This window comes from Scaptodrosophila lebanonensis, unplaced genomic scaffold, assembly GCF_003285725.1.
Source record: "Scaptodrosophila lebanonensis strain 11010-0011.00,11010-0021.00 unplaced genomic scaffold, SlebRS2 tig00000089-arrow-pilon, whole genome shotgun sequence".
Taxonomy (NCBI): Eukaryota; Metazoa; Arthropoda; class Insecta; order Diptera; family Drosophilidae; genus Scaptodrosophila; species Scaptodrosophila lebanonensis.
In genome coordinates, this window is record NW_022060565.1 from 3,221,071 (window position 1) to 3,246,352 (window position 25,282).

The 25,282-nt window shown below is 37.4% G+C and overlaps 1 protein-coding gene across 1 annotated transcript in view; it reads right to left on the minus strand.

The window, feature by feature from the left end:
- Positions 1 to 5,251: 5,251 nt before the first annotated feature.
- LOC115626672 (broad-complex core protein) overlaps positions 5,252 to 25,282 on the minus strand; it is a 33,348-nt gene continuing 13,317 nt past the window's right edge. The window contains exons 6-8 of the mRNA XM_030522098.1: positions 25,102 to 25,247; positions 24,906 to 24,956; positions 5,252 to 6,612 (exon numbers count right to left, since the gene is read on the minus strand). Coding sequence (XP_030377958.1) covers positions 5,252 to 6,612; positions 24,906 to 24,956; positions 25,102 to 25,247 — 1,558 coding nt within the window. The remainder of the gene's footprint in view (positions 6,613 to 24,905; positions 24,957 to 25,101; positions 25,248 to 25,282) is intronic.

Consider the following 25,282-nt stretch of genomic DNA (forward strand, 5'->3'; position numbering starts at 1 on the left):
AGTTACTGTAGTTGAGAGTTTATTCATATGCATGTGGTAGTATTATTGTAATATAAGTAATATGGTAAGTGTGGCTTGGAGCTAAGGTTTCATTGAATAATATTGTTTGTTGCTGTTACATTTGAATAGCACACGTAAAAAGGTGTAAAGACATTAATAAGTATATATATATAGACAGACAGAAAGAGAGCGAGTGAGTGCTTAATACATAGCCATATACGTATATAGCAACAAAATACCTAAATACATACATACGACAAATAAACGGGGCCAGGAGATCTGACATCATTATTGATGATCTGATATTCAATAATTATTATTGGATTTTGTAACTAACACAAACGAATTCAATTCAAGTTTACCTTTGCCCTTTCCTTCCTTTCCTCTCTTCTTTCTTTCATCCTTTCGTTTACTTCATTTTTATTTTGTATTTATTTTTAAAATGTACTTTTACTTTACTATTTTTAAACAACATTTACGTGGGGGAAAACAAACATGTACAGTTAAAAAAGCTTCAAGTGTTTTCCTCTTCGTTTTTCATTGTTTAATCAAGCTACTAGTATTTATCCGTGTTTTATTTTTAAGTAATTATTTAAGTTGTATTTACATTTCGTCTGTATGTGTCAGAGTGTGTAGTACTTGCCAAGAATTGTGGGTGAAAGGCTCTTAAAGTAGATATCTAATAAGAATAAAATTATGCAACTGTTTTGAAAAGATACACTCAAATACCCTAGGAGTATAGGCACATACAAAGTCAGTGTTGCAAAGGAACCTACGAATCAGAGTTCCGTATCAATTAGCTTGTTGTCTTGCACACTGAACTGGCGCTCGGTTTATTGACAAACATTTTGATACTGTAATCCAACCAACCATCATCACCAATTAATCATCAATAGCTTTAAAGCTCTCATACTTGAGTGTGCATGAATGGTCGGGGCGAAAAAATTTTGCTCTCACATACGTACTAAGTACGAGTATGTGCATATTTTATTTGAGTGTAGAATATTATACATAAAAATGGGTATAAAAACATATTAGTTTATAAATATGTATGTATATGCATGTATGTACGTGTATGTTAGGTATATGTATGTATAATTTTATATTAAAACTAAAAACACACGCTGGTAAATCGCAATTTGGTATCAAAAACATAAATATAATATTGTTACTCATTTTGTAAAATAGAAACACATTAGTTTTATACAAAATATAAATTTAAAATTAAACTCTCAGACTTTTCGTTTTGCCAAAAAAAATACACATATTTTTGATAATAAAAGAGAACTTTTGCTTCCTTTCCTCATGGCATCCATCATCAAAACATTGATAGATGGATGTCTGTCTCAATACACAATACAATAAAATAAAATTCCACTAGCACGTGTGAGTGCACTCATAAATTGAAATGCACTCACCTTCCAATTTTCTAGTGTTGTTGACAAATTTTTTTTTGCACAAAAAAATTGCATAAATTGCTTGAAAAAAATATTTTCGCTTTTTTAAATCATTTTTTGTTTGTTTCAATTCTTGTTTTCTCTTTTTTTCGTTTAAGTTACTTCAAAAGTTCAGTCTTGAAAATCAATTGAATGCAAATAAAAATGCTTAGAAAAAATTGCGTTTTTCTCAATAAAGAATTTTGATTATACATTACGAACTATATCCAATCGTTATACAAAAATATTGTGCTCTCGCCAATTGGTCAACAAAAACATATACATATACGAGTATAAAAAAAAATACAAGCTTACAAACACATGGCCAACAATTGAATTGCAATGATTTGTGTTTTTAATAACTATATAAAATTATTTGCATTCGCCAGACATTTGCTTTACGTTGCCTAAAAACTATCAGTCCTTCCGTTCAAAAAACAAACAAAAGAATTTCAATGAAATACTTATGAATCACCATTCAACACTCTCCGTGCGCTTGACCAAAAATTGCAGTGCAGCAGTAACATTATTGAAAAGAGCTATGTTATGTGATGTTGGATTGCTATTCGATACTTGAATTGTGATTCGAGTATTAATGCCTATAAAATGCATTTGGAATATTCCTTTAAATGCTAGGCACAATGAATCAATCATTCGATTCGAAAATTCATTACTTAACAGTTGAGTGCGTGTACGAGTTAAAAGATATATTTAGTGAATCCTAAATGAGTGTCCGTCTCAAATATTTCAACAGTCAGTATTTTTAAGGAGTAAATCGATTTATCAATTACCCTGATTGAGTATAATCGTAATGAAGGAATGAATCTACACATTATGGGCACTAGGTATGTCCATTATGTGCTCGAGTCATTATTGAAGTAATTCAGGAGACAGATAGCTCTTATTTCTGATATAAATGTACCATTGATTCAGTACGAATCCCTTGACTCATGCAGGACTCTAATGCATATGGCAGACATGGAAGTGCTTTAATGTTACTGGTTACTGCTACTTCTTTCTATATTTTTTTTAGCGCTGTGCTGCCATGTATTTTTTGTCTTAAAATTTCGATCACGTAAATATGCAAGTTCTGAAACGCTTTTGGAAATATACATAGTACATAATTGTTTGGGCATGTGTGTGTGTGTGTGTCTGTGTCTGTTTCTCTGTTTTATAATTATATATTTGTATATATACATATGCATGTATGCTAGTACTTGTGTATGTACTACATATATGTATTCATTATGATTAGCTATGTACACAGTTTGTTTTGCGCTTGTAGGTTGTTTTTTGCTTCTTCTTCTTCTTGTTGTTGTTGCTCTTGTCATACATACAATTATTATGTTGAATATACATAGATGTGTACATATGTATGTATATTTGCATGTGTACATGTATATAAGTATGTGTATATTCGTTTCTTGTAATTTGTTTAAAAATTCATTTATATGCTTAGGTGCTAATTCTTTAGTGATACATATATGGTACATATACATATATATGTATTTGATATATGTAAGTATTACAGTTATATATATATAAAAAAAAAAACACATTTGCTTAAAGCTAAGTTTTTTTCTTCTTCTGTTTTTGTTTTGTTGTTACTGTTGCCGTTTCTCTCTCTTTACATTGACCTTGCTACTCATTAGATGAATGCTTAGTGACTATATACTAGTTATGTATATATATGTATTTATATGTATATCTTTGTATATTTATAAAAAAAATGCTTTAGTTTATATTTAAATAAAACAATAAATGTATTTTTCTTGTTGTATGCACGTGTGTTTGTGTATCTGTGTGTGTCGGTGTGTGTGTGTGTTTGTGCTGCTCTTACGCCAGTTCAACAATTTACAAATACTAGCTGTAAATTCTTAGTTCATTTTATGTGTTTTTGTTTTTTTTTTTTTGTTTGTAGTGCTTCTCTGTTTTTTGTTGCGCCTTGGGCGCAGTCAGTAACATAAAAAAAAGTAATCATGAATTCATGAATTGTATTGTCAAAATGGATAAGTATTTATAGTAAACAAGAAAGTATGTGTTTGTCTGAGTGTGTGTGCATGTGTGTGTAATTATATATGTATGTATTATGTTATATTTTATGCTATATGCATTACTCTTGTTGCATTTATGTAGGTATATGTATGTATATAGCAAGATTGCACATTCAATAATCGTTAATAGGTAATTCGTTAGGCAATATTCTCATTCTTTTTATTTATTTTTCTTAAGTTGGTCAACACTGTAATACAAATGCTTGCTTGTTGAGTGTTGTTGTTGTTGTTTTTATTTCTTTTTTTTTTAGTTGTTGTAGTTGCTGTCGTCGCTTTAAACGCATTTATCTTGTTCCATTGTTTGTTGTTGATTTGTTGCTTCGGGATATGAATATGAATCATTGTTGCATGCTTTGCGTGAGTGTTTGTTTGATTGTGAGTGTGTGGCTAATACTCGAAGGTAAATGTGCTCGGTGTGTGTGTATGTGTGCGTGTGTGGTTGTTGTGCTTGTGTTACCTTAACAGTCTTCAATGCTTTGCTTTGCTTTGCTCGGTTGGGTCGAAATTTCTAGATTGCTGCTCTCTTTACTATTTCTTGCCATTCTTTTTTGTTTTTGTTCTTCAACTTAATAGAAAAAAAAAATATTCTTTTTGTATTTCCTTTTCGCCCGTGTTTTACATTTATTTAGTCAATTTTTGTTGTTGTCCTCTTTACATTTAGCATTATCATAAAAGTGTTCTTTTTGTTTTTTGTTTTGTTTGTCGTTTGCTCTATAATCAAGTTGTAAAAAATCACAGTTTTTCCATTTGCCTAAAAATGTTTGCTCTTCTTAAACTCTCTTCTTCTTCCTCATCATGTACCTCAATCCTTCAACTTCATCTATGTATGTATATCTTCACCAGTATCTCTTCATTTTTTATTTTAATTAGTTTCAGTGGTTGGTCGAAAAAATCTAGGAATTTTTCGCGCCCTTGAGATCCAAAATATATAATGTATGTAAAACGCCTTAGATACGGCTTCGTACCAAAAAATCCTTTGGCCGAAACATGAAGAATTTCTTTTTCTCTTTTTATCTCCCCGCTTATTTGCTTCCTCTCTATGCCGCTTCAGAATATTTTCTATCAATGTTGTTGCTATATATATCTATGTATGTATATACATATGTATATATAGAAGTGTGTTTGTTTGTCGGTCGGTCGGTCGGTCGGTATGTGTGTGCGTGTGTGTGTGTGTGTGTGTGTGTATGTGTGAGTAGGTGAGTGAGTGAGTGTGTGTGCGTGAGTGAGTGAGTGCGTAAGTGTATTCCTAACTCAATATATGCATGGATTTGTAGTTGTTTGGTTTGTATAGCATACTTTTTTGCGCTTCGCTTATTGGTCTAATAAATTCATACGTTCATAGGGATGATGGTGCGGATGCGGATGTGAGTGTGGATGCGAATGTGTATGCGGATGGGCATGCGGGTGCGGATGCTGATGCTGATGTGCATGCGAATGCGAGTGGTGCGTCAGATGTGGCAAGTGATGTTGTTGTTGCTGCTGCTGCTGCTGCTGGTGTTGTTGCTGCTGTTGCTGTTGCTGCAACGCACGCAACTCACCCTCCGCAGCAGCAGCCGCTGCCGCTGCCGCTGCATACACATTGGCGCCACCGCCGACGCTACCATGTTCGATTTGCGTCAGATCCACAGTTGGTGTGGCGCCCGCCGTTCCATAATCGCCCCCAGTTGGCGCTGCACCGCCACCAACTGCTGCAGCCGCTGCCGCTGCCGCCGAGTTGTTGAGCGCCACATGGAACAGCTGCTGCAAAAGTTGATGCTGATCTTATAAGAAGTCTATGCAGGGCTTAACTATGTTCGGCGACGACTGCTGCTGCTGCTGATGCGCCGCCGCCAGTTGTAGTGTGGAGCTGGCGTTGCCACCAGCGACCGCTGCAGCGCCCACAATGGGGGATAACAAAAGCTCGGCGGCGGCTGCAGCAGCCGCTGCTGCAGCAGCAACAGCATTTCCATTGGCACCACCAGCCGCACCACTATTAGCCGCGGCAGCGGCACTCAGCGAGCTAAGCGATTGATGGAGCCGACTACCCGGACTGCCTGCCTGGCCAACGCCAGCGCCATGATGGAAGTATGAATGGTGGTTCTTCTGGCGACGGTGGTAGATACTCTTGTGGTTGTTCAGCGAGTTCAGAGTGCGGAAGACCTTATGGCACAGATTGCAGACGGCATTGTTCAGCGGCTGCAGATGTTGCTGCTCCTTGTGGCGCTTCAGGGTGAGCTTTGTGCTCAGCAGCTTGCCGCACACATCGCACCGATGACAGGCGTTGAGGGGCAGCGGCAATAGCAACCGATTGGCCTGCGCCACATCGCTGGCCCGTGCCGACGACAGCAGATTGGCGGCACTGTTGGCGCCCACACCAACGCCGGCCGAGCCACGACCACCGCTGTTGCCGGAGGGCGAGTGCGAGGCACGACGATGGTGCAACAGGTGGTGGTGGTCAAGTGGTGAGGCGGCGCGCGCCAATGCATGCGCGTGTGCATGATGTGCGGCAGCGGCTGCATGTGCCGCCGCCCCCGGTGACAGCTCATGGGCGTGGGCATGCAGCTGATGGTGGCTGGGGAGCAGCGAGAGCGGATGTTGGCCAAAGTGTGGCGGCGGTGGTGCATGATGCGGTGGTGGTGGTGGCGATCCGCCCGGTCCCGATTGTGGTCTCTCAAACTCATGATCTCGCTCCCGTTCCCGTTCGCGTTCTCTCTCTCTCTCCCTCGCCTCCCGTTTGCTGCTGGCCGTCGGCGAGGGTGTGGCGCTGGCGCTGCTACTGTGGTGCAGTGGCAGAGTGTCGATGCCGCATTGTGAGGAGCGAGAGAGACTGCGCTCGCTGCTGCTGAGTAGATCGCTGGGCTTGAGGCTGCTTTGGCGTTCGGAGTGCAGTTGTTGTTGTTGTTGCTGCTGCTGCTGCTGCTGTTGTTGTTGTTGTTGCTGCTGCTGCTGTGGGTTATGTGGTGTGGAATGATGTTGTTGTTGTTGGAGGTGGTGTTGTGATGTTGGCTGTTGTTGTTGCTGTTCAACTTGTTGTTGTTGCTGTAGTTGTTGTTGTTGGTTGTTGTTGTTGTTGCTACTACTATTACTAGGGTTGCCACTACCACCGGGCACTATGACGCCACCGAGTAGGTTGGTGCTGCCACCTATACGTCATATAGGAAGAGAAGAAAAAAAGAGACAATAGTGACTTTTCTGTATATTTGACTTGGTAGTTGTTGTTTGTTGGTTGGTTGTTGTTGTTGTTGTAGTTGTAATTGTTGATATATATTTGTTGTTTAGTTTCGTTTTTGTTTAACGTTGTTTTATGTTTTGTATTGTTTTGTATTGTTTACTGTTATTGACTGATTTTGTAATTGTTTTATGTTTCTTTGTGTGTGTGTGTGCGTGTGTGTGTGTGTATGTTTTTGCTGTCCGTGTTGTGTGTGTGTATTGTTTGTCGTTGATGTTGCATTCGTGTGGCGTGCGTGTCAGTGTGTGTCTTTTTTTTTTGTCTGTGTCTGTGTCTGTGCTTGTGTGTTCGTGTGATTGTCGTTGTCTGTTTCTGTTTCTGTTGTTGTTTGTTTCTTTTAGTTTATTACACTAACAAATCCAGGCTCAAAACAATGTAAATTTTTGTTGGTTCTTTTTGTTTTTGCTAATTTTGCCTTTGAAGAATCGAGGCGTTCTAAATTGTTGTTTTTCTGCTCGCTTGATTTATCAAAATAAACAAACAATAGAAAAAAACGCAGTTTGCAATTGCAATTTGCTTTGGTTTTTGTTTTGTTTGGTTTTTTCTAATATTTCTTGTGTTTAGATCTTTCTTTTCTTTTTACTGGTTTTTTTTTTGTAGCAGTAGTAGTTGTTGTTTGTTTTTTTTTTTCATGGAAATAAAATATTAATAAAACATTTGATGTTGCTGTTGTAGTTGTTGTTGCTGTTTGTTGTAGTTGTTAATTGAAAAGATGTCTATGCGCGAATTGGCGCAGTTTTGGGAGAGTAGCATCGAGTATCGAATTTTTATCGTTCTTGGTGATAGTTTCTAATACGGATTACGTTTTTGTTCGCCATTTTGCCTCGCCCCGTAGATATGTGGCAATGTTTTTTGCTGCATATTTCAAGGCGGCAACAGGGTGATTCAATGCACCACAATTAGTGGAAATGTTGTGTAAACATTTGAAGAATATTTTGGAATTATTTTGTAGTTTCGTTGCACGATACGTTTTCGGAGAAAAAAATATACCATGCGTGTTCATTTTCGAAAACTTTCGATAGAATTTTGTTGGTGTTTTGTGGAAACCAATTCAATAGTTTTCTGGCATATACATATAAAATATATTTTGCAACAAATTTTGGAACTTGTGGTAGTGATTACCAAATTTTTGTTTGTTTTAAAACCAATTCGTTTTCTTTCAATTTGTTTTGTTTGTTTTCTTTTCTCTTTAGTCTTTTTTCATTTCTTTTCTTTTTTTTCATTTTAGCAAAATTTTGAAACATGTTTGGCCTGATTGATTTGTTGTATATAATTTTTTAGTATTATTTTTTCTTTAATTTTTTTTTGTACTTGTAATTTAGTATTTTTTGCAAGTACTTTGCTGACTAAATTCTTTTTCGCAGTTGTTATTGTTGTCACTAGTGTCTCTTTTTTTCAAACTCAAACGCAGCACCATTGCCTGTGTGACGCGGTTGGTTTATGGTTGGTTAACAGAACAAGAAAAAAAAATTAAACCAAATGTGCCATTTTCGAAACGTGCTTTGGGGTTTCTTCTTATATATTTTCTGTTTTTTTTTTGTGGTGTCCTGGGGGTCTTTGGGGTTAACACACAGTTAGATGTTTGCGGTACACAATTCTTGTAGGGGAGAGGGTTGCTTAATATAAATAGAGGGGTATGGATAGTAGGGTAGGGGTCACTTTTTGTTTTGGTTGATCAAATTTGTGTGATACCTTACATTTCGCATGGCAGCAACATACTATATGCTGCTTGCTGTTTGTTGTAGTTGTTGGTGGTGACAGGAGCAGGTAGCAGGTGGCTGATGGCAGGTGGGTGGTTTGGTGGTGGTGTTTGGAGGGAAAACTGGGTATTTTGTTTTTAGTAGTAGTATGTTTAGTAGAATTTGTTTCGTTTCAATACTCTTGTAAAACAGGGGCACTTAATTTAAATTTCGTATGCGCATGTTGGCTTTTAATATTATGCATAGTAATATTATTATTATTATTATTATGGTTTTTAACTGCCGTTGTTGTTGTAGTTGTTGTTGTAGTAGTATGTAAATGAATACAACAAAAGAGAACGAGAAATATGATCTAGCTGCACACAAAACAAATGCAAACATAGACAGTAAGTACTATATCGATACACAAACGTAGAACAGAAAAAAAATACTTTAAACCAAATGATATATTCTGTAGGAAGTATTATTAATATTTATCGATGGTGTGTGGTTTTCTGCAGCCCTTCACACACCCAAAAGTGCGAAAAGAGCGCCGCGCGCAATGTCACGTGAGTGTATTGGACGTGTGACAAAGGTAGCGGGCGGGCGAGCGAGCGAGCGAGCGGGCGAGGTAGCGAGCGAGCATGGGGGAGAGAGAGCGAGAGAGCGGGTGATTCATAGAAGACAGTGTGTGAAAGAGTGGGCGAGAGAGCGCGAGCGATCGCGTGTGAGAGTAAGTACAATGATTGATGCAGTTGGTGTTGTTGCTGTTGCTGTTGTTGTGGTTTGGTTGGTTGGTTGGATTGTTGGTTGGTATGATTGCTTGATTGCTTGATTGCTATATTGTAGGCTTTACTTTGACTCTTCGACCCTGACACTTGACACTTACTCACTATATAATACTAATAATCGCACAAATATGTACACGCTGCTGCGATTGATGAGGAATAATTGAAAAGTAATTTTGCGCATTTTATATATGTATATAGTATGTAGGTTTTTATTTGTATTTGAATTCTTGCATTTTATCATAATTACTGCATTTGTTGTTGCTTCTTGTATTACACACATTTTTTTTGTTGTTTTCTTTTTCGATTTCTTCTGTTTTTTTTTGTTTCATTTTCATTTCAATCATTTTGTAATTTTAGGTTTTTAGATTTCTATAACATATCGCATTTTGCTTGCTGCTGCTGCTGCTGCTTTTCATCATTAGCTTTTCGGCTCTGCTCTTACTAATTGCTACAAATTAACGAACACAGGTGCACTCATATAAAGTATCCGGTAAATATTTCCATATATCATATATATGTATATATATGTATGTAAGACTATCCAATGAAAAAAAAATAAACTTATCTCTATATGTATGTATATATAATATGTTTTTGTTTTGTGTTTTCTTTTTTTCATATACTTGTATATGTATGTATAAATGTGCATGCGGATTTTGCTTAGACTAACATTTTGTGAAATATCATTACATACTATTAAATATTTAGAACTTTTTGCAATTGGTCGGTCGTTCGGTCGGTCGCTCCATAATACAATAATTTTGCAAAAATAAAAAAAAAACATCTTTTCTTGGTCTTCATTTTGTATAACGTCTAACATTTGCACACATCTATATTGTATGTGTCATTAAATTTAGTTTATTAAAGCCATTTGAAGAATTCACTACCGGCACCTTTGCAGTTTTCGTTTCAATTCTATAACCTACATGTACGTGTATATGTACACACATACTACTTATATACCATACGTATGTATGTGTGTAAATATAGAATATATATCGAATGTAATTCTAAGAAAAAAAATCAGTGCTTATTCCTTGATGTCGAAAAAGGCAAATTTGTGAACTAAACTCTTCCTTTTCTTAAACAGTTAAAACAGAAATAAAAACAGCTGCGGAGCCTACACACACGCACACGAGAGAGAGAGAGAAAAAGGATGAGCCGGAGAGCATGCAATGCTGATCTGGCAACACTCTTTGTCTCTCTCTCTCTCTCTCTTGTGTGCCTGAGTGTATGCGCTCTCTAAACGAAATACAGAGAGAGAATGGAAACTATAACCTAACATAGCTTGCTGCCTCCTGCTGTCTGGGAAACTAAATCTACAAAAAAAAATTATATACTTTGAGCAGAGAATTAAATACATTTTACAAAAATTTGGGAACTGGGGGTGCTGCGGGAGAACTGTAGTATAAACTGTGTATCCATTGCTTAGTCTACGAAAGGCAACTAACTGTATAACTAGAGCTTAGCTAACAAATTGTAATTTGTATTTCGCTTTTGCTTTGCATAAATATAATTATTGGGTTTTGCAATATATTTTTTGTATTCTTTTCCATTTAGTTTTGTTTTGTATTTGTTTTTTGTTTTACTCTTTAATGTATACAGAAGCACCGTTGTCGTTCTTTATCTTCTCTCCATTTTCTCATACATACAAGTATGTACATATTATGTGCATATTATGTACGCATACGTATGTATGTGTGTATATATAATGTATTTTCTGTGTGTGTGTGTGTGTGTGAGAGAGAGAGAGAGAGAGAGACAGAGAGTTTGTGTGTGTGTGTGTAACTATAACTGTATGTAAATAATTGCTTTGCAAACTTAACAAACAAACATTTCAAATGCCCACACGACCATATTCTGGCCCACGATCACGCCCAAGCCCAACTGCAAGCCCAATCTCACGACTCAAAACAAACTCAAATTGTGGCAATGTGCTGGGTGGCAGATCAGCTGATCAGCTGGTCAACCTCAGAAATTGACATTGGCCAGATGGTAGTCGAAATACATGAAACCCTATGAGGATGAGTGATGATTGAGCTGCTGATAGAAGGCATTGCTAGCTGGCGTTGTGTTCGGCTCCTGCTTCGGCTGTTTTAGGTTTCGATGGTAGATGCTCTTATGGTTGCGCAGACTGTTCAGAGAGCTATAGACGCGCTTGCAAATGTTGCAGACCGGCTCCTTGGTGGGGCGCATATGGACATTCTGTATGTGACGCTTGAGGCGTGTTAAGGAGCTGAGATTCTTGTTGCATGGATTGCATCGAAAGTCATCGCCACCGCTTGAAGCATTCAGACTGCCGCCCGATGTGTTCAGATTGGAGTTGTTTAGCGAACTGTTCCCACTGTTCACACTGGTCGAGGCTGATGCGGAAGCGTTGGCCGTTGCTGCCGTAGCGGCCATGTTGGCCATAACGGCTGCAAACATTTGTTGTTGCGCCGTTGTGGGCGTATTGGGCGTGGGCGTGCTGCAGGCTAATAGACCGTTGGGTGTTTGGCTGCCGCTGCCACTTGACTGGTGGTGTTGTTGTTGCTGTTGCTGTGAATGTTGTTGGTGTTGGTGTTGCTGCGAATGTTGCTGCTGATGCTGTTGGTGCTGATGCTGTTGTTGTTGCTGCTGCTGCTGTTGTTGCTGCTGCTGCTGTTGTTGCTGCTGCTGCTGCTGGGGCAAGAGTGCGGTTACAGAGACGCCGGTTGGTGTAAGGATGCCACCATTGCTGCCAGAGTTGCCATTGTTGTTGCAATTGGCTGCGAACGTGGAGAGATTAAGGCCACATATGCCAGAGGCGTTTGTTATTGCTGTTGTTGTTGGAGTTGTTGTTGATGTTGGAGTTGTTGTTGTGCGATTGTTGTTGTTGTAGTTGTTGTTGTAGTTTGTTTGTAGAGAGTAAAAGTTGTTGTTGTTAAACAAGTTGAATTTGTTGTTGTTGTTTGTTGTTGTTGTAGTAGTAGTAGTTGTAGCATTTGTCGTCAGTTGACCTGACGACAAGGTGGGGAAGAAAGTCAGAAAACGACGCATTAGCCCAAGAACAACGAGTTTTGGTATTTTTGTTGGGTATTTTTTTAAACGCTTTTTGAATTTTGTTTTTTTTTTTTTTTGGTTTTGTGTTGGGATCATTATTAGAATTTTGTTCAATTCGTTCGCATTTTTTGCATCAAATATAATTTGGATTTGATTTTGATTTTGAAATGAATGTTGTTGTAATTGCTGTTGTTGGTTTTATTTCATAAGCTAACTTTGCAGTTGGTTTTTTGTAGCTCAATTTGTTGGTATTTAACTTTTTGGATTCATTTGATTTTATTTCAATTTTTGTTTTTACATGTTTTGCCTACTACTTTTCAGTGTTGGAAGGTGCTGTGTTAAATAATTTATTGCTGTTTTTGGGGTCAGCTTAATAGATAGACAGACAGAGTGAGAGAGAGAGAGAGAGAGTGGTAGAGAGATTGAGATTGAGGGACAGCGAGAGCGAGAGAATTGGAGTGATAGACAGGGTGTGTGAAAAGAGTAGAGTAGATTACAGTAGAGGGGGAAGAGAGAGAGAGAGAGAGAGACACACAGGTGGCGTGTTATAACAAAATTTATTTCTTTTTTGATTGTTCGTGCAATGGCGTCGACGTGTTTCAAATTTGATTTCAAATTTCAATTTCATTTGCTGGCTGCAGCTTCGAAATTGCAGTCAAAACGATTTTCCTTGCTTGCTGTTAGCTTTTCTCTTCTTCTTCTTCTTTGTCTTTTTTTTTTTGATTCTTTTTCTTTCTGTTGTGTTTTTTTTTTTTTGATTTTGTTTTTTGTTTGTTTGCTTAAACATGATTTTCTACCAATATTTACTTAGCTTGCAAAATAGCTGTTGTATCTGTATGCATAAGGTATATACATATACATATATATTTAAATATACATATATAGTATGGTTGGACATTGTTTTATTGTGATTTTTGTGTTTGTTGTTTTTTGTTTAGGGGATTAATACTTGCTGTAGGTATTAAAATATTGTTTGTTGTTTTGTTTCTGGTTGTTGCTGTTGTTGTTGTTGTACTCGTAACCGTAGTGTATCAGTGTGTGTGTGTGTGTTTGGTTTATAGAAAGAAAGTTTCAACGTAGGAGGCCTAAAGACCCGCGTGTTTGCGTGTGTGTGTGTGTGTATAGGAGTAAGTGTAGGTGTAGAGGCATATACATATGTCTGTGTTTGTGTGTGTGTGTGTTTGTGTACAACACCATCACCAAAAAATAGTTGTTGTTCTCGTACTTGTTGTTGTTGCTGTAGTAGCGTGTGTGTTTGTGTGTGTGTATGTGTGTCACTTAAAAAACGACAAAAAATGTTCGAATTCTTGCTACAGTTTGTTTTCAAAAATGTTAATCATAGAGGGGTGTTTAAAATAAATTCTTGTTTTTTGTTATATTTTTTTTTTCTTGGCGAATAATTTGGAATTTTCAATTCAAATTTATATTGTGCTTGGATTGTTGTTGTAGTTTTTTGTTTCTTTCCAAATTAATTTCTTATATTTTTTGTGTTTTGCTTATTGTTTAGGCATTTTCTTTTCTGGGCGTGTGTGTGTGTGTGTGGTGGGGGGCTTTGTGGGCATTGGGCTTGTGGTTGTGGGGTTGGGGGCGGATTTTGTGTGTGTTTTTTTTTTCATTTTTCAATTCATTTCCATTTAAATAATTTGTAAAATTATGGTTAAGAATGTAAGAATAATATCCACATTAATATAAAATATGTATATATATAGAGCTTTTTCCACTTAGATATTATACAAATACGTTTATTTGTAGTTACAATTACATGGCGAAAATAATTATTAATAATTCAAAATTATGTAATAAGCAAAAACGAAAAATGATGTATGTAGGCACTCATAAATCAAATAGAACCGAGGATATGCAGCTGGCGCGCCTGAGCTCATGTTACATTTATCTTGATTTTCAATGTGCATCCCTCATTGTTTTTGTATTTTTTATTGGACGCGAACTTGGTTTGGAGTGTAGTCGTGTTGAAACGAACCAAACATTAACTTGATGGAAGATGAAATTTTGCTTATTACGATTATTTGAACATGGAACCAAATGGAAAAGAAAAAATCGAAATGCAAATCAAATAATCATTGCATTAATCAAGCCAGAACAGGCAGGAGATTTCCAAGCGAAACTCTTTAATGTGTTCCCCTATCTAGCTTTTGCAATATAGGTATTAAACAGGTATTGTCTACATTCTATATAGTAACAAAATCAGCGAGTCCATATCTACATTTGTAAAAAATCAACCATTTAAAGTATTTGTTCATAAAATAATATCCATTTAGCTAGAATTCTATAAAAAGTATAGCTTTAGCGCAACATCAAAGTTTGCTCCAATTTTATTTTATTTATTATCTGATAATACTTGTAGTATTTTGACTACCCACTAGGATCTCTAACTAAACATAGAACTGAATAAATTTAACCTTAAGTCATGATAATACTCATATGCCGAGATTTGTAGGTGAAAGCGCATTCTCGGAATCGCATCGCTCTGCTCTCCCTTTCCACGATAGTCCACTCTCAGGTACTGCTGCACAGTCCGGCGACAAAATAGGTATTCTTGCTCATCTAGTTTATTAAATGTATAGCTTTAGGTGATTTTTTTACTATTTGTTTATTGTTTTAACCAACTTAATTGCACACTAATTGACTACCCAAAAGAATGTCTAATTTTATTTGGTGACCCCGATCTAAGCTATATTCCTTTTTAGTTTTCCTTTCCATAACAATCAACTCTCAGGTAGTGCTGCTCAGTTTGTCTTGCACGCAATGATTATTTTATAGTACGATAATTATTTTTGTTTTGTTTTTAATAATTTTGTTTCCGCCAATGTAGAAATGAATTCTTAGAAAATAACTTAAATATTTTACAATATTGCCATTAGCCTTTTAGTTTGCTTCCAATTATTTTAACTTAAAAATATATAATTTGGAATATGTTTGAATGTTTTGTTGAATAGATTATATATTCGCTGAAAAGGGAAGGGCTCAGTAGGAGTAAAGTAAAAGACAATAGTCGCGGACCGCCGTGCGTCTGTTCGCTTTAGAGTTTTATTGGAGACTGACACTTTTGCTATACATATTCTTTATGCTTACATTCGTATGCAACAGTGACAGATAACTTGTAGATAACATAAGATTATTATCTGCTTATATTAACATGCGTGCATTGGTACTTATGTTTGTATTGATTTTCAACACCCTTCCTCAATGCAAACATGTTTTACAAAAATTTTCAAATCAAATTTAACAGCTTTGTAAAATGAACATGCTTCGCTTTAGGGAGATTTTTCGTTAAAATATCAGCTATCATTTCATTGGTTGATGTATACTGTAAAACAATTTGTTCTTCGTTTACAACCTGTCTTGCAAAATGATATCTAATATCAATATGCTTTGTTCTTTCATGGTGTACAGGATTCTTAGCTAATTGTTGAGCACTTAAATTATCGCCATGAAGAATAGTTGGAGTACTCGAGTCACCGCAGCCAATCTCCACTATAAGACGCCGTAGGTATATGGCCTCCTTACACGCAGTTGAAAGAGCCATATACTCCGCCTCCGTGCTGCTAAGTGCCACGCTGCGTTGCTTTTCAGATCGCCAGGATATGGGTCCTCCAGCCAAGTGGTATACATAGCCAGTATACGACTTGCGATCGATGCGGTCGCCACCCCAGTCTGCATCCACATAGCCGGTAAGGGGTTGTCCACACTCTTTGTAGTGCAACTTCAGGTCCACAGTTGACGCCAGGTATCGAAGCACATGTTTTACACCCACTAGGTGCTCTGCATGCGGATCTTGATTCCGTTGAGCTAACTTGGCAACGGAATGCAATATGTCTGGCCTTGTTGTAAGCGCCAGCCACATTAACTCGCCAATTGAAGACTGGTAGGATGCAATGTCAACCTTTTGACAATGCTCGCTGGTACATATCACTTGGAAACCAGCATCCAGTGGGGTCGCTGTAGGTCTACAGGTCTCGCATCCATGTTCACGCAATATGTCTTTGATGTATTGCGAATTGCTTAGCGAAATTTCGCCAAGCTCACCGTCGCGCTGCACTTCCATGCCAAGGAACAAATGCAGCTCTCCCTTGTCAACACATTCAAACGATGTTGTAATGGCTGACTTGATGTTGGCCAAGTCCTCTTTTGATCGGCATGCTATAATTATATCATCAACATAAACAAGGATTAATGATAAGTCACCTCTTCCGTTCCTTTTGTAAAGACACGGTTCATTTTCACATGCTACAAAATCTATGCCTTGTAGTACACAATCGAGCTTGGAGTTCCACTCGCGCCCCGACTGCTTCAATCCATATATTGCCTTTTTAAGCAATAAAGCCTTACTTGGATTATTGGGATCTGTGTATCCCTGTGGCTGCTTCATATAAACAGTTTCATGCAGGTCGCTATTCAAATAGGCGGTACACACATCTATCTGGTGAAGGTACAGCTTCAATTCCGCTGCTAACGCCAAAATAAACCGCACGGTTTCCAATCTGCAAACGGGTGAGAACGTCTCTACATAGTTCACGCCATACTTCTGGGAGCACCCTTTAGCAACGAGTCGTGCCTTGAAACGTTCGACTTTTCCATCAGAGTCACGTTTCAGGCTGTATACCCACTTGCAACCAACTGCTCGCTGATCTTTTGGTAAATCAGCCATCTGCCAGGTTTCGTTTGATTGTAGTGCCTGATATTCCTTTTGCATCGCCTCTTGCCAGAATACTGCATGTGTGCTACCAACGGCCTGATCATAGGATGTCGGAACCATTACGTCACTAGCAACCAATGCTCCAAGCACATTGTATTGCTTTCTTGGACGACCAGGTTTACCATTTCGAACAATTTTAGGCCGGCCTGGCCCAATCTTCACAGTATCCTCGTCAGAGTCTTCTTTTTCGACTGCACTCTCATATGCGTTGGAGCTGCTGTCGTCAGAACTGTGCTCACTGTCATCGTCGTCGATGCTTCTGTCACCATCCGTGTGAGTGACATGCTCTTGAACCTCGCATGCAGGAAAATCTACCGTAACGGTATCTTCATTGGTATGACCACCACAACGCTCATCAAATAGAATGTCTCGTTTTTCGACAATCGTCCTCGTCTCTGGGTCGTATAACCGATAGCCTTTGGCTGCTACCGAATACCCAACCATACGGTACTCATGCCCTTTGGGTTTGAATTTGCCTTTACGGGGACCCTTTGCAAGTGCAACTGCAATGGAACCAAAAACTTTTAGATGGCTAACACAGGGTTTCTTACCTGTCCACGCTTCCATTGGAGTCAGGTTGTTCAGTGCACTGGTAGGTGATCTGTTTCTTATGTATACTGCTGTGTTGACTGCTTCGGCCCACAAAGACTCGCCTAGGCCCGACTGCACCAATAAGCATCTGGACATCTCCGTTAATGTCCGGTTTGCTCTTTCCGCCACGCCGTTCTGCTGCGGAGTATAAGCCACGGTCAATTGCCTTGCAATACCATGGTGTTTCAGGAAACCGTTGAATGTTGTGTTGACAAACTCGCCTCCATTGTCGGTTCGAATACATTTGAGCTTTTTATCTGTTTGCCGTTCAACCAAGTTTTTAAATTCGACGAACTTACTGAACACTTCATCTTTCTTCCGCAAAAAATAAACAAATATACGCCTGGACTTGTCATCGATGAAGGTCAGAAAGTATTTGGATCCAGCAAGTGACTTCGTGTCGAATGGGCCGCATACATCAGCATGAACCAGTTCCAACAGCTCTTCGGCACGGTTAGTGCTTACCTTTGGGAATGGCTGTACATGTATTTTGCTTAGCATACACGTTTTGCAATTCAAGTTGTCTGGGAAAACAACCTTTCCAATACCACGCACTAGCTCTTTGCTGATCACTTCCTTCAGACTGGTAAAATTTAAATGGCCATAACGCTTATGCCACAATGTACCATCTGATTCAGTTGCGGAATAACACCTATTTTGTTTGCCTTGAAACATATAAAGGTTCCCAACTTTATTCGCTTTCAGTATACACTCGCCGTTTTGTATAACTTTAGCAAAATGTGGCCCAAAATGTATAACATTGTTCTTTTGCACTGACCGGCTGACGGACATAAAGTTGCCATTCATTTTCGGTACATACAGTACATCTGACAACACCAAGGTACAAAGTTCTGTCTGTAACTTCACCTCTCCTCTGCCTTCGGCCTTCAGGAAACCAGCGTCAGCTAAACCGATCATTTCAGTGTGCGCAATAAATTTTGAAAATAACGTCTTATCGCAACACATATGGCTTGTTGCTCCGCTGTCCAGACACCACATGTTGTTCTCTATCTTTCCAACGTCCAACGCATTTAACAAGCTGCTCTGCTTTTCCATCTCTTTCTTTGTCGATTGCTTTTTCCCTTCACCGCGAATTTTCTCACGCTTGCACTGTGCCTTGTAGTGCCCTTTTTCGCCGCAGTTGTAGCAAACGACGATTTTTGAATTCCTTTTTGAATTCGCTTTGGAATGCGCGACGATCTGCTGCGTAGCTATAAATGCTCTTGCATTCTCGCTCTCTCCATCTGCATTGCCTCTGCGCTCTCCCTCTTCCATCAGCTTGATACATAACACATCAAATGACGGTAAATTGTCACGCGTCTCAATGGCGACGACAAAATTTTCGTATGGTTCGGGCAAGCTTGACAACAACACGATTGTTTTTAACTCATCATTTAATTCGATGCCAACTGTACACAAACCATCCAGAATTTCGTTAAATTCGTGTATGTAACTTGAAATGCTTTGGCCTTGAAACATGCGTTTGCCTAGCAATTTCTTGTACAGCGACACTTTCCGTACAGGTCCACTCGGCTGATGAACGTCCTTTAACTTTTTCCATGCCTCGTACGAAGTGTTGCAATTTTTAATGAAGCCCAATTGTGAAGCTTTTACACTTAGCGTTATAATTGCTAATGCCTTTTCATCTTTTGGCCTTGAACTCTCAGTATTACTAGGTTCAGCACCTGATGCCACACTCCACAATTCCGCGTGCACTAAGACAGATCGCATCTGTATGCTCCATGAGTCATAGTTATGCTCTTCCAATTTGTCTATTTGATATAGCGCACTCATTTTTTAAATGTTATATTTCTTGAGTCACCAAACGATTACTATTTCACAATACTTTGAACTTCTCCTATGAGCCTATATGCCCTGGGCCCATAACCTGTTGAATAGATTATATATTCGCTGAAAAGGGAAGGGCTCAGTAGGAGTAAAGTAAAAGACAATAGTCGCGGACCGCCGTGCGTCTGTTCGCTTTAGAGTTTTATTGGAGACTGACACTTTTGCTATACATATTCTTTATGCTTACATTCGTATGCAACAGTGACAGATAACTTGTAGATAACATAAGATTATTATCTGCTTATATTAACATGCGTGCATTGGTACTTATGTTTGTATTGATTTTCAACATGTTTTTCCTCTGTTTTGTTTTTTTTTTTAGTCTCGAATCGAAGTTAAACTAAATTAAATGGTACATTTAAATTATTTTTCTTTTAGACATTCATAAATGTTCATATATAAGTATATATTCATATATATAACATTTTTGTGTCGTGGATCGTTTTTGGTGTATATAAATAATAGGAAATTAATTAAATGTATTTATATGTATATGTATGTATATATATATTTATAGAGAGAGAGAGGGAGAGAGATTGCGTATTTAAAAGCGATTTGTGTAGCAACATTTATAAATTGTATGTCAATTGTTATAAACTAGAAGCCTTTTGGATTTCTGTATATAGTATATATAGGTAATACTTTGTTTTGGTTGTGGTGGGAGAGGTTCTTGTTGTAATTTTGTTGTTGCTTATTAATTTGTTGTTGTTGTTGTTGTTGTTGTGTAATAGGAGCGAGCGTTTAGTAAAGCACAATTAGCATTGGTTTAGTAGTATAACGGTTATGTTGATCGAACCCGTAATATTAAATAGGTTGCTTGGTATATTTGTTTGTTTTTTGTTTTTGTTTTGGATGTTATGTTTGTTTGGGTTGTTGGTATTTGTTTGGTTTGTTTTTATATCTTAAGGGCCTAACGTAAATTTGTTGTTGTTGTTGTTGTTGTTTGTAATTTGTTTGTATTGTAATTGTAATTGGACGGTTAGTAAAAATATTGGAAAGTAAATACAAATAGCGTTAGCTTCGATTTGGATTAGTGTGGTTTGTGTGTTAAAAAGGGCGAGCGCGGGAAAGAGATTGCATGTATGTATGTATGTATATGTGTGTGTGTGGGTGTGTGTGTGGAGCAGGGCGTGTGTATGTGGTGTATGCATATGTATGGATGTGTTTCATTATTAGTAGCGACATTGACCGCTTTGATTACTGCAATTGGTTTGCCTTTGATTTGGTATTTTTTCTTTAAACATAATTTTGTCTATTCTTGCGCTGTTCGAGCAGCCGCGTGTGATTGTGTGTGTGTGTGTGTGTATATGTTTTTGTATGTGTGTGGCCAAAACCATTGTGTTCTTCTTGCTGTTGCTTTCACATTTTTTTCTACTAACACTAACATTTGAATTGTTGCGTGTGTCTGTTTGTGTTTGTTTGTTTGTTGGCTGGCTTGTTTGTTTGTGCGTGTGTGTGTTTTTTTGTTGTTGTTGGTGTGTGTGTGTGTATTGTGCATTACACTTTGTTTTGCTGTTTCAGCTGCATTTCACGCGAGGGGGGCCTTTCATGTTGCTTTGGCTTTAATTTAGTTGGGCCACTGGTAGAGGGGGTGGTGTTGGGGGGGGGGGGGGGGGGGGGGGGGGGTTGGTTGACTGGTCACGCCTAACGGTTTCGTAGCTCGATCGCTGGTTTACAAACTTCGATACATATACAAAAGTGCCAATCTGTGTGCGGTGTTGGACTCGTATTCGATATTTATGCATTGTGACAAATAGGGCGCAACGCAGCCTTCAAGTATTATTGTTGCATACTTTGTGGCGCGTTGCTCGAAGGAACCGATCATTATATGGGCCAAATAAATAGCATGATGTGCTCGAATGTGTGTGTGCGTATTGGTGAATTCTTATCGAGACTGAGTATGAGTGTGCAAACATAAATGATAACAATATGTTTTTATTTTTTGTTTCGCTTAACAGCAACGACTTCTTATACGCTTTGTCGATGCTGCTGTTGCTGTCGTTGTTGTTGTTGTTTTAAATGCTGCCATTAATATATATATATATCGCAAATTGATTGTGAATGTTGAAAAGGAAAACAAGAATGCAACCAAACTTAACTGAAAACAAAAACAAGAACACATTGAAAACTGCTTAGAATACAATTATTTCAATTTACACATAAATGTATTTAAAATTGTTGTTGTTGCTTTTATTAAATTTTGATTTTGAGGGTTTTATTTTCTCCGTTTTTGTTTTGTTGGTTTTTGATTGTTGGTGTGGTTGGGAAGGGGGGTAAATTTTTAGTTTCTGGATTGGTTTTGTTTTTCTTAGTTTTTAGACACAAGCACGACGACGTACAAAGTAAAAAGGAAAAATTCAATATACATATATAATATATATATTTAAATGTATATGTATATATTTGGAGCTTATAATGCGTTGCGTTTTACACGTAAAACGGAAAATGTACATCAACAAAATGTGTTTGCAAAATTTGTAAGTTCTGGTTGTGGTTGCAGTTGCTGTTGCAGATGATATATTAAAATGTCACATTACAAAAACAAGAAGGAACAATTAATAAGATTCGTTAATTCAATCAATAATAAGAAAACATCGAAAACATTGGGATCAATAATAAATGAAACTGTTTACATTAATGATTAATTGAAATGATTTAAGCAAAAATCTCGAAATGGCTTGAAGTGGAGTTAGTGGACTTGAGCTTCTATTGATGTCTAATGCAAAAATATGCCATAATCTAAGGGGGATTCTGCTCTATATGACAAATAAAATGGGCATTTATTTGAAAAAAAGCAATGGCTTTCCATAAAACTTTGTAAGCTTTGTGAGTAAACTTTTTGAACTAGAACATGTGCTGATGCTTGAGTGAAATGAACTCTTGAAATTATAGAAGTTAATAATTTTGATCAGTTAGTTTGGCATTTCAAACAAGTCACTTATACTCCGAGTCTCGCCAACGAATCGAGTGACAATTGCGCCGACAGCAAAAGTAAAATAAAAATGAAAATATATAAAATATTCGCATATATGCTTATCTCGCTTAGGTATAGCAACTAAAAATGTCGCCAGGCTGGGGGTGGAGGCACAGGCTGCGGCTGTAGCTTTGTTTTTTTTTTTATAACATTTTTGCAACACATTTGCGACACGAACAAATACTATTTAATTGGCAATTTGCATAATTATTTAGCTTGTAAATAATAATAAGGAAAACGTGAATACAAAAAAGGAATTTCATCATTTTTTGTTTCGGTTTTTGGTTTTAGTTATTTAGGCAAACATTAACAAAGAAAAAACATGAAGTAATAAAAAACCGATCGTTTGCTTTTTTTTTGTTGTTTTGTCGGGATTATGCACAAAAAATAAAAATAAAACATAAATATGTCTGCATACAATAATTAATATATGTATAAATATATTTATATATGTATGTATGTATATATGAGCACAGATAATTGGACGTATGTAGTTTTGTTTTTATTTTTATTTTGAGGAGTGCTTTTCTCCTCTATACATGTAATTTTTGTTTTTTTTTTTTCAAAATGTTTTTTCTTTATTTGTTTTTAATACGAATACAAAATTAGCACACAAATAAACGAAACGAACGAACAAAATGGTTGGTGGGGGCTGGGGGCTGAGGGGCGGGTTGTAACGCATAAAATTAATATAACAAATATATGTAAGAAACAAATACACGGAAAATATATATTTCATTTAGTGTAACATTCCTTAGCTCGCTAAGTACTAGGTATCGCGGTTACGAACTGCATTGGGCATACTATAGTATTGCCACAAAATCGGATCTGATTTGAGTTTCTTAAATACAGATATGCATGTAAAATATCATGAGGAGTCGTTGTGGTGTATGAGAGAATCGTATTGTGTGTGAGAAGAGGCGTTATGACAACTATATTCGATAAACGACTTTGCTTGACTTCGGGTGTAAGCATGAAGTGTGTGTGTAAATCAAAATCTGAGTTCTACCAAAAAAAAAAAAAAAACAAATAAATAAAAATCAAATGATAATTACAATAAGGAACCTGCTCTAAAGAGCGCAGAGCAACGTGGACTTGAAATATGAAGATAAAGCAGCGAGACGGACGAAATACTTCTCTGGGTGTGCGTGTGCGTGTGTGTGTGTGGGTGTCTGGCTAATTGACATGCCTGTGCCTGCGTGTCTGCGAGTGTGTGTGTGGGTGAGCCACAAAAGCTTTTAGAAAATTTGTGTAGCACGCTTTCGGGCGCACGCATGTGGCAAATTGTTGCGGCCTAACCGCAACATAACAACATCAATTAAAATGTGCGTCAAACTTGCAAACTTTGCTAAACACTTGTGGCAACTGCGGCCAGCATTCCCCACACATACGCGTATAAGTACATACATCTATATATGCATATATATATGTAGATGTGTGTGTGTGAGAAGTTAATTAATGTTGCACAGTTAATAAAACATGAGTGTGTCGGTGGGCCGCTTATCTTCATTTTTCACACGCCCCTGCACCCTTTTCTGCAGCTAGTATGCACGAGTTCTTTACTCTGTTTGCTTGGATGTTGTGTGTTTTTGTTTAGTCTTTACTTTTTCATCTTCTTCTTTACATTTTATAATCATCATCATCATCGTAATCGTAATTGTAATCGGACTTATCATCATCATCAACATCAACATGTGTGTATGTGTGTGTGCGGTGGTGTTGGTGGTGGTGGTGGTTGAGGCGGTGGCGTGTGTGCGTGTGTGTGTGCGTGTGTATTTGTTATAACGTTTATTACGACTAACTGTTGCTCTATTGGCAGTATTTGTTGTTTTTTGGTTTTGGTTCTTTGGTACGGAAATAAATGATAAAACATTTACCATCGAAACAATCAAACAAGAAAGAAATTTATACGCTTTTGTTAAACTTTTAACTAGACTTTAAACGTAAAAAAAAATTAGAAAAAAAAATCATGTGTGTAAATAAATTGCTGTTCTTATTCATTTCTGTTTTTTTCTTCTTCTTCTTCATCTTCTTTTAAATAAATCTGTTCGCTTTGTTGCTGTGAAAGTCAGTGGCAAAAATGGCCAAGTATGGCTTAGTATTTTTTGGCGGTATTTTTGGCTGTTGCTTGGTATTTTTGCAAGCGCTAGGCCACATTACGCTAGAACTTTGTTTTTTGTTGTTGTTCTTTTTTTCTTTTTTAAATTATTTTGTGTTTACTTTGAAATAAAATTAAATGACAAACAAAGTGAAATAAAACAAATAAACCAAAAGTTAAATCAAATTGTAATCAAAACACACATATATAACCGATCTATATATATGTTTATATGCATATGTTCTCACAGAAATTAAGGCAAAAAGTAAAAAAAAAATATAGTTGACAAATACTTTCAATCATTTTACGGTAAAACAAATGATACATTTCTTCAACGTAAACATTTTTTTGCTTTCTCTTTGGTATATTTCTGGATTTTTTTTTTTTTTTTTGGTATTTTGCATTTGATGTAAAAAATGTAATAATGAGCGTTTGAGCGCAAATAGAGCGAAACAATAGAGTTTTAATAGAGGAATGCATGGACTCACCTTGGGGGGAAACAGCGAGTTCACCACTTTGTTGTAATTGCGAGTTGAGACCTGAATTGTGAATTGTTCCAATGGACAGAGATAGATCGAGAGCGAGAGCGAGAGCGAGAGAAAGAGAGAGGGAGAGATAGGAGAAGCGTTAGTCGGATCAATCAATTGGTAATATTGCAAAGCAATGTCTACTAACTGTACGCACCGAGCAGTGCTGAATGATCGAGATTGGTCATGGGAAAGTTGAATGCGGCGGCCGGAAACATTTTGCTCTCAGCTGGCGATATTATGTAGGGCTGTGCGGCATGGTGAGAGGCGAGACTGTCACCGATTTCCTCATCGTTGCCCGAGCTGCAATTAGAAATGGACATGGTTAGCTTAAAACG